The sequence below is a fragment of the Malus domestica genome, chromosome 15 (genome assembly GCF_042453785.1).
Source record: "Malus domestica chromosome 15, GDT2T_hap1".
Taxonomy (NCBI): Eukaryota; Viridiplantae; Streptophyta; class Magnoliopsida; order Rosales; family Rosaceae; genus Malus; species Malus domestica.
This window is the reverse complement of record NC_091675.1, coordinates 23927934-23938269: the sequence shown is the minus strand read 5'-3', so window position 1 is coordinate 23938269 and position 10336 is coordinate 23927934. Positions and strand designations below refer to the sequence as shown.

Genomic DNA, 10336 nt, shown 5'->3' with positions numbered 1-10336 from the left:
GCTGCAAATGTACCTATAAGAATTGATGTCCCTGTTGGACAACATAATATGGCAGTAAATGATTTATGTGTTGCACGCCTAAAGTGTGGCAGACCCTTAGAATCAAAAGGTTCATTCATTTGAAAGAAGAAGAATATGACACTACTAAACTATTGAATTCCCGAAGCATAACTGTTGCATACCAAAAGTACGACAGTCGCCGCATGGATATACGTCTCAGAAAGGACAATCCACGGACATGGGAATGTTGATATCTCATGCATGGAGCATGATAGACATATAGGTTCCAATGACTCAACTCCCGGAAGTGGAGATTAAAATCCAAGCTCTATAACGCTCTAGAAGAGGTTATGATCCGCATTCTCTAAATTACGACTATCCTGTAAGAGATAGTGTAATGCCCTTGAAAAGGCAATGGATATCCAAAGAAATAAAAAGCTTTTATGCATTCGCATACACATGAGAATATGGGATCACAGATTAATGATAACCAATGGTAATTTTGGTTTTTATAAGTAGCTACTAAATTCATCAATGAGCTGTGTTGATATTGAGTCTCGTTCTTTTTCGTCAACAAAATTATTGGCAAAAAATGGAGAAAGGCAATTCCATTACAATTTTGTAAGAACGTGGAAAAATGGACCCATATATATTTGAATAGCTAAAATATGTTGAACCAATGAAGTTACATATAGGCATTTGTAATACAATGAAATACACTTACATGATATGACACAAGATTACTAATTATACTCTTGTAAACGAGTTCATATGAATGGAGAATTATATACGAAGGGTTGTGAGTCGCTCACATCATATCTCCATAAGTAAATCCCTCAAGTATACATGGGAGCAAATTGCTTTGTATAAATTCTAAAGGAAAATGTGTCATGAAGTGTAGAAAATCCCTGAATGATTCAAATTGCTTGAAGTAAGCTCCCAAAGGGTAAAACATAAATTATGTACTCAATACCAATGGATGGTATAAATTGTCTTAGTGAGTAATATCATTATGATATTGTTGCAACATACTAAAATCTTTTGCAAGAGTCAATGACATTAAATTAGAACTCCTGAAGAGTTTATGATATTAAATTGAGACTCCTGAAGAGTCAAGAAAGATTATAAAGTGTTGAGAGAAATATGGTCTCGAGCTACAGATCGAACAATCTACCAACACAAATCTTATCCATGATGTCTATGATATTAAAAGAACCATATGGATTGAAGATTATGAGTTGAATACTCAAATGATGTAAACACTAAGAAAGATCATTTATCTTCGTGAGGGTAAATATAAATTAATGTTTACTCCAGAAGTACCACATCTTAGTGAAGTATATGTTTTATTGTATATGGCACAATACACTGAATGAAATAAAGCTTATCTATTAATATCTTCGAGAAATTACAGATATGTGCATACACATGAGTTAAAACAAACAAACAGGATGGAGCCTTCACAAAGGTTGCTCATGTAAAGCCTCAATGCTCGGAAGTACCCCATAATGAGGAGGCACTGGAGATTGATCATGTGGCACCCTAGTACTCAGCAAAACACCATAAGGGGAAGGCATAAGTTGCTTTCGAAATCTAGCAGCGAACCTTTGGTGATCACTTTGAGTCCGACTTTCGGATTCCTACAGCTGGTCGAGCTTTCTTTCCATGCTCATAGAGTAATTATTTGCAAGCACGTGTAACACTGTATTCTCGTGCTTGAGCCATCTGATCTCTTGTTTAAGACTTGTCACCTCAGCCATCAATGATTCAACTTGGCGAGTTTGAGCAAGTAGGCGTTGGCCCATATTGGAAACAGAGCCAGCACACTGAACACTGAGAGCCAATGAGTCTTGAACGGCCAACTCGTCAGACCGTTTTGAAAAGATTCTGTTATCCTTTGGAGTGAGAAGATTCCTAGCTACCACAGTAGCGGTTATGTTATTCTTCATCATAGAGTTCCCAACTGTAAGAAGACCATTAGAAGATAAGAAGGACGGACGCCAAAGTTGAAAACGCGTAATCTAATTATACCACAGTTGCTGACAAGAGTACAGGCACAGCACCACCACTTGCTATTGAAAAATCTCTATATACGTCGACCTTCGTTCTCCATAACAAGGCAGACCTACAAAACTCCTAACTCTTCCTCATCTCCGAAAATACATTTTCAACAAAGCATCTTGAAATACTCAGTTTTCTTCATCCCTGAGAATACCTTTTCAAAACAAGTCATGCCAGAGCAAGAGTACATCATATCATCAGGGACGAGAATAAGAGTATCTCATATCATGCAATCTCCCTGTCTTTTCCTTTGTCTTTGTTCTTACCTGCAAAGACAAGGATAAAGAAAGCAATATGTCGGAACCTCCACTCCAACTCCCAGTAAGGAACTAACTACCTGGAACCTTTCCTGATTGCTTACCTAATATTGATCTCGAGTAGCCATCTTCAACCGTTGTTGGAGCTAGGTCTCCAGTCACCAAGAAGTAATGAACCATCCAAATGCAAGGGTTGCATTCCATTCCTGTATCAGAATGCAAATACTGCAGGAGAATATGCCACACATGCATGAGGGAAAACTAGGGAAAATACTACTTAAGCAAGGGGAACAAGTAAAGCAAGTGAAAATGATACATTGAAGTATGTGGAGACAAGCGCAACAAACACGTGTTGATTCATCCCCGACAAAGCCGAAGATCACTTGCCACGTGAAGCTTCTCACAGTACAACTTCATTCGAGATCAAGTTTCAAAGGTCCTTGAAGAAATCACAAGTTTGATTCAAGATCAAGTGTCCATCACCCTTTAATTAAATTTAGCTCCAGATAAAAGAAGTAAATTCAGACCTTTAGAGGAAGTCTAGCAGAAGGCCCTCTAGCCCAGTTCAAGAACAAGTCTGTGGAAAGTTAACAACAAGTAAAGCACCTTTTTTGGCAACTCTTCTTACTAAGAGACTGAAGCAGAATGATCAATGATCAGCCTAAATGATTTGAAATCAGGGAGAGATACTCATCAGGGGGAGCATTCAAAACGGATCAAGATTTTAAAGAGTTAATCGAAGACTTGTGGCCATCCAAGGAGGAGTGTTGTGAATAATATATGGATGACCCATATGAATAGTTTGTTACTATTTATGCACAGTTTTTCACTATTCATTTGTGGAAAATTTTGTAAAGTGAATAGTGTTCTCTTTTGTTTATAAAATGAATAAGAGGTGAAAGAAGGTTGAGAGACTCACGGTAGAGAGAGAGGAAAGAAGAGGAAGAGAGAAAAAGAGAGAGATAGGAAGGAAGAAAGGATGGGAGAAAAAAAAAGGAAGAGAGAAAAGAGAGGAAGGGGAGAGGAGATAATAGAGAGAGTTATCTTTGTACTCCTATTATTCCAAATTATAATGAAAACACCACTGTTGCCCCGAGGACGTACTCCAGTCACACTGACTGTAGAGGAACCTCGTAAATTTTGTGTCTTGTTTCATTTATTCCACTGCACCCACCATCGATTTTACAACAGAAATTTCATTATAAAACTTGCTAAGATGTCATTTTCTCCATCAGATAGACAACCAAATACCAAAACTACAACACCATTAGTATTCAACGCGGTGGCTGAATTAAAAAGTTAAAAACAAATAAATAAATAAATTATAAAAAATGAATGAGAAATTGCATTGCAATGTCAGAATCAAAATTAAAAAACAAAACAAGAAAACAAACACTGCATTATAATGTCTGAATCCAAATATAAAAAACAAAAATAGTAAACGAATAGTGTGTTGCAGTGTTTGAATCCAAATGCAAAAGTTAGGAGTCGCACGAGATGTTAAGTATAGAAGGCGTATGAGTGATGAAAAAAAAATAGACCTAGAAAACGGACACTACAACGCAACGTCTAAATCCAATAAAACCAGAAGCATAAAAGATACATTGCATTCAAGTGTTTGAATCCGTATTGACTTAGTCCAAAATATAAAACATATGAAAAAAGAGTGTCATTTAAAGTAAGTGTCAGCTGTAATGGCAGATTTTGTAATTTATGTTTATCTTAAATACATTTAAGTATCACAATACATGATTGACTTATTTATAATTAACATAATATTCATGATATATTATTAATATTGTAACTTTTTATTGATTTTATACAACAAAAGACTTAAGACGATTTGACATTAAAGTTCTTTATAACAAACAATAGATTAACTACACTAAATTTACAAAAACCACGAAAAAGAGATCCAAACTTGAGTGCAAAGGCTGGAGCACACGAAAAAGAGATACGAACTTAACCGCTGTGTCCTTATATTTTCTCATTCCTCGAGCACGCTGCTTACACGATCCTCACGAGAAGAATTGATATCCCAACAAAAACATGGACAATGTCACAATACAAGATACAAGTACATAATGGTAAAAATTGTAGAACAATGGGGGTCATATCAACTTGATCACTCATGAGTTTGGGTAATCGAGTGTGTTCATTTGACACCACAAGTAAACAATGTCTCTCGCAATAATGAAGGATTTGACTCTGCAATTTTCTGGTCAACACATTTACGAAAAAATGGAAGCTAAATTCTACCCTAAATTTTAGCCGGACGGATGTTCTAACCTCACGTTACAACATCACAAAACAGCGAGGGCCTGTCAGCTTCCAACAGGAGAAGACAATTGCAGCAAGGAGCCGAGTCTGCAGATGACATGCCGGAGCAGTATTTCAAACGAAATTTTTATTCTCTCTTGGGACATGGATTCAGTGAAAATTATCGACATCCATGAACTCCACAGCAAAGGAAGCCACACGCAAGTCGCACATCGAGCAAAGAGAACAATTGTCGACACTTAAAATACACATAATTGGCTGCTTTCCTCCAGATTTCATGACCCTGAAACAGCTGTAGCTAACGGCGGCCACCAGTTCGACTTTTTGGCCGTGCTGATTTCTGCAATTGTTAGAATACAGAGAAGAAAGATATTCAGCAGATGTATACTGCAGCATCAAGTAAACTATATTACTAGAGATGGAAAATTAATTCCATCTGCAGTATAGAGCTATTGTACACGAACATAATAACTAAAAACTTAATTAGCATTAGCTTCGTAACTTCGAAGCTCATGTTTGTTTAGGGAGCAAATTTTGAGTTACATCAAATGCAACGTGTCTGAACTCAGAGAGCTGAAAGAAAATTCACTCACCGTTGAAGTAAAGCTAGAATTCAGCCCTGATCCAGCACTACCTGTAAAGTGATAAAAGCATTGGTCAATCAAGCCTAAATTAGGACAAAAGATTCGCAAATGTGCCAACAACTATTACCAGCAGAGTTAACTAAGTTACGTCAAGATACAAGATGTACAATTTTACATATTTACAACGTAGAATCTTTTATGGTAAACAAAATTGTATAATTGTAGAATCTTTTATGGTAAATGAAATTGTATAATTGTGTATGGTGAATTATATCAAAGTTTTCATGATTACGTTGTACATGATATTTAAAAACAACTCACCTACGTCTATGTTATGTGAACGAGAACAAGTCCAAATAAAGTATAGGTACCAATCAGAAGAATTCCTCAGTCTGTATAAACTACTGGGCAAACAACTGACTCTCCCAAACTGTATAGCTCAAAACAGAGCACACAGTTGAGAACTATATGGTGGCCACTAATAAATTTACAATAACGAACCAAGGAGATACATGCTGTCTTGGACACTGCTTATACATAATGTAATTTCAACTACTAATCCCATACAAAATGCTCCTTGGTAAGTTTCGACCTCCGCGTACAAAAATAGAACCATGACAATCTTGGGAACAATGTAAAATCATAAATTTTTATACCAAAGGACTTCTGCATGCATTCGTTCTAGCATACACTATCATAAAGAGAGATTTCCCTTTAACGCATTCAATGCCTCAAAACCATCTTTCTGTTCTCAAATTAGAACATTATAAGGAACAATATTTTTTTTTCATTAAATGTAGAAGTCCTGAAGTAGGTTTAAGAAGAATCAGAAGAAACCTGAAGTAAATAATGAACTTCCAAGAGGAGTAGTAGAACCGAAGCCTGGAGTAGGATTGGAAAACAGAGAGGGAGTTGAAGCAGCTCCAAACGCTGATGAAGAACTAAACAGTGATGCCTGAGGTGTAGCAGATGGTGTTGAAAAAAGAGAAGATGCGGGACCCGAAGTGGGTGGTGTAGCAAACAGAGAGGAAGACGTGGAAGTAGATGGAGCAGAAGGGGTACTGAAAAGTCCACTCCCAGATGAAGCTGTAATGGTAGCTGCAGATGTCTGTGGGGCAGTTGATGTCCCAGGAGTTCCTGAACTGGCAAACAGCCCAGCAACTTGTGTTGATGGTTGCGAAGTTGCAGGTAAATGCAAAGTTGGATGCACCCTCTTAGCAGCAGCTTCTTGCCTAGCAGTTTCCCGCCGATCAGCCTCAAGAAATGGATCATTCCCATCCCCTTGGCGGCGCTGGTTAACAAGATAAGCTGTTTTCATGGACACAACATATTGATGAATACTCTCCACCTAAAAAACACATCATATCATTGATTAGTAATCATACGTGCAGGTTTTAGCTGATAAAATCCATAATGAAGTACATTTTACTGCATAACTGTATGAATAATGTTAACTAAACAAAATATCATTCATTTTGTTCACCTTAGCTGCCACGTGAACAAAAAAATCATGCACATTTTTCATAACTTTTGGAAGAGACTGCAACAACGAGGATCTATCATTGGCAGAGGTCCTCTCTGAGTCCAGAAGCAGCTGCTCTAATTCTTCAATCCACTGGCGACACTCAACAAGATACTTCTCGAATCTTGCAATTGTTTGCTGTAGGAAGGGAGATGGTTTCCTTGGAATCCCATTGTAAAAATCAAAAACTGGCACTACAGAAGTAGCTGTTGGTTGACTACTTGAACATAGTGGTACAGTTGCTCCAGGAGCTTGTGATGGGGCAGTAGCATTTGAAGTACCTCCTGCATTTGGATGAAGAAACCTTGGGCGTAGAATCATGAAAGAACGAACAGCAACCTCGCTGTTCCGCAACATATCTTTCACAATAGCCATCAGCTCGTGCAGAACAGCTTTCTGTCGGTCCATGGAAGTACCAATACCCCCAAGTTCCTGTAAAGATAACATAAGAATTTGAAAATCCTGTACCGGCGAATTTTGATAGCACCTGTTGTCATTACAAGGACTCTAAATGTTCTTGCAGAAGTCACAAATCAATCATAATTTGAGCCCCGCAGTATATAGTGTAGTATATAAATAAGAGTACTAAATCCACTAAAACTATAGCAGTTTGCTTGCAATGACCAACTCATAATAACAAGATTGCAACCAGAGAAAAAACAAACAGTAATCGCTATTAGAAAATTTGATCAGTTCAAGAAACAAACCTGGAGAATATGACTTGCGTCGTGCTCAAAAGCATCATTCGAAATTGATGAATCGTAGAGGCGACTACACTGATCCAGCCGCTGGCTTTCATCCCTATATCCCAGTATCCGTTCCCTACAAGCAACAAATAGTTATCTCAGCTGATAATTATAAGAGTAAGAAAGAAAACCCAAGTTGTGAACTATACACTAAATCTTATGGAACTCAATACAAACTAAACCCAAGTTTTGAACTTAATTAAAACCCAACAAATATAGTGAAAAAAATAATTCGCTTTTCGGAATCTAATGCCGCAATTTTGCTTAATACTACTTGACACAACAAAAAAGACTCAAAATTTCACTTTCTTTCCCTGCATTTTCTCAGCAACCAATCAAGCCAAACACCCCAAAAAAATCACAATGGCGAATCAAGAAAAAGGCTAAAAATTTATTCACAGAAATTCAGAATACGTACTCAATTTGCAGAAGAACTTTCTGGGAATCCGGATGGAGATCCGCCCACTTGGTACCATAACTCGCCGGAGTCTTTTCGTTCGTAAACAAGTACAATTGCTGCTGCTGCTGCTGCTGTTGTTGCTGCTGCTGAAATTGAGGCTGTTGAAACAGTGGCTGCTGCTGAAATTGCGGCTGTGGGAACAGCGGCGGCTGCTGCTGCGGTAGTTGTTGGGAGAAAAAGGAGCTGCTTTGCTGAAAAGGCTGCGAGGCCTGTTGAGTTTGAGACAGCGATTGCTGCTGCTGTTGTTGGGGCTGCGGCGTGGAGAATAATGACGAGAACGCCATTGCTGTGGGTTTTGTGGGCCGTTTTGGAATTGGGGGTCGTAAAATTGGGGAAGACGAAGAGACCCGTTTCAAAACCCTAGAGAGGGAAAAAGATCAAGTGAAAAAAGACCCGCCCTTTGTGCAGTTTTGGACTTGGAGTGAAAAATTGAATGAAATCTTATTTTTGGCATCCGATTTTCTCGTGACAACTTATAAATAATGTTTTTTTAATAGAAAAATGAATATATTAAAGAGCATAACTTCTTACACAGCCAATGCCATTACAATCGAAAAGAAATGCCATATTAGCTTCCATTGGGAGACAAGCATCACAAATACACAGATCTCTTTTCTTAAGCCCAACAGATGCAATTGCATCCGCAACAAAATTTGTTTCCCTAAAGATATGCCTCCACTTGATATCATGAAAATTTGTATCGCACCACCTGATGTCTTCAATTATGGATCTTAGGTTCCAAGGCACATCATAAGCATCACGAACCGCATCAATGACAAGTTTGGAATCACCCTCCACAACCACGTATTTCAAATTCCTCCTCCTAGCCCAGATCAATGCTTCCTGTAAAGCAAGAGCCTCGACAACATTAATGGTCACAAAGCCTAGGTTCAAAGCTCCCGCGAGGATAGGTTTGCTATCCCAGTTTCTAACAACAAAACCTCCGACAGCCACAGAGTTTGAAACCAAGCCATCAAAGTTAATTTTAATGTAAGGGGAAGTTGGGCATTGCCACTTAATCAAGTTTTCTTCTGCAACTGCTCCTGCTTCCTCTAAGTGACTCGAATTCTCCTTGAAATAATCATTAACCATAGTCATGGCTCAAGTAAAAAACCTGTAATGAAAGGGTTTCTTATTTTTTTAAATACTTGGATTTCTATCATTCCAAATTTGCCAGCAAATTACTAAAGCTTTGCTTAAACTACTCACTATATTCCTATCGCGGTGTGGCAAGCCACCCAACCATTCACTCACCTTGAGGTTACTGTCCATATTTGAAAATAAATTATCATTTGAGCAGTTCCAGACCTGTTTAGCATATGAACAATGGAGAAAAAGGTGATCCTAATCCTCGTCATGGCTGTTACACAACGGACATTGGTTATTTAAGTTTGTTAAAAACTTGCTAAGTCTCTTTTTAGTTTGTAATTTACCCTTAACAAGACTCCAGGCGAACAACTTAATTTTTTGCGATACTACTTCCTTTCAGATCATATTCAAAATATTTTGCGATGAAGAGGAACCCAAGTCCTCCATTTGAAGCCAAGTTGCATATTTAACCAAGAATTTGCCATTGTTACTTGGGCCCCAAACTACAGTGTCTATGGAGCCAGCGAGAGGGTGAGGAATGTCACAGATTTTGTTAACAATGTCACTATCTATTACATGACTGAGTTTGTTTCTATCCCACTGACCGTCAACGATAAACTCAGCAACCTTGCTATCCTACTGGATATGATGAGTTTGGTTTTCTAGTATGAGGTGAAAGAAGGGGTAAGGAAAAACCCAATTGTGGGCCTAGAACAAAATGTCCCTGCCATCACCGACCACCCACCTCATACCCTTAGAGAGAATATCCCTAGATCCTATAATGCCTTTCCAAGCAGCCGAGTGGTTTTGCTTTGCTCTAGACTCCATAAAGGAATCAATTCTAAGATATTTCCTTCTAACTATATTAGCCCACCAGTTATCCTTATCAAACAAAACTTTCCACCCCAGCTTAGCAAGACAAGCCCTATTGAAATGTTCAATGTTTATGATACCTAAACCTCCAGCCTGTTTAGGCCTACAAACATTTTTCCAACTCACTGGATAACATTTATTGGCATTACCCCAGAAAAACTGTCTACAGTCTTCATTCAATTGACTAGTTAGTTTATGAGGACGCTTGAAGCAAGACATAATGTGATTAGGCACACCTGTAAAGTAAAAAGAAAAAATGTTTAGGAGGAAGAAGAAAAATGTTTTTCCTTAAAGAAAAATGAAAAATTAGATTGAAGTCACATGCGCGTAAAGTAAGAAGTAGTTATTTTAAAAGTGGAAATAGATCGTCAGTAAGTTTAATTAATATGTAACTAGTATTTGCCTACACACTTTGTGTGTATAAACATATTTCTTTAGAAAATGAGAAGGAGAGAGAGAGAGAG

The 10336-nt window shown here is 37.9% G+C and overlaps 2 protein-coding genes across 2 annotated transcripts; both read right to left on the bottom strand.

Annotated features, from left to right (window-relative positions):
- Positions 1 to 4273: 4273 nt before the first annotated feature.
- LOC103425081 (nuclear pore complex protein NUP58-like) lies at positions 4274 to 8618 on the bottom strand. Its single transcript, XM_008363157.4, has 6 exons — positions 7869 to 8618; positions 7412 to 7526; positions 6666 to 7136; positions 6020 to 6530; positions 5192 to 5232; positions 4274 to 4938 (listed from the first exon to the last, which is right to left on the bottom strand). The coding sequence occupies exons 1-6, from the start codon at positions 8192 to 8194 to the stop codon at positions 4897 to 4899; spliced, it is 1506 nt and encodes a 501-aa protein (XP_008361379.3). The 5' UTR covers positions 8195 to 8618; the 3' UTR covers positions 4274 to 4896.
- On the bottom strand, positions 8421 to 9008 carry LOC103425091 (uncharacterized). Its single transcript, XM_008363166.3, has one exon. It carries the CDS (start codon positions 9006 to 9008, stop codon positions 8421 to 8423), a length of 588 nt encoding a protein of 195 aa, XP_008361388.3.
- Between the last annotated feature and the right edge of the window lie 1328 nt (positions 9009 to 10336).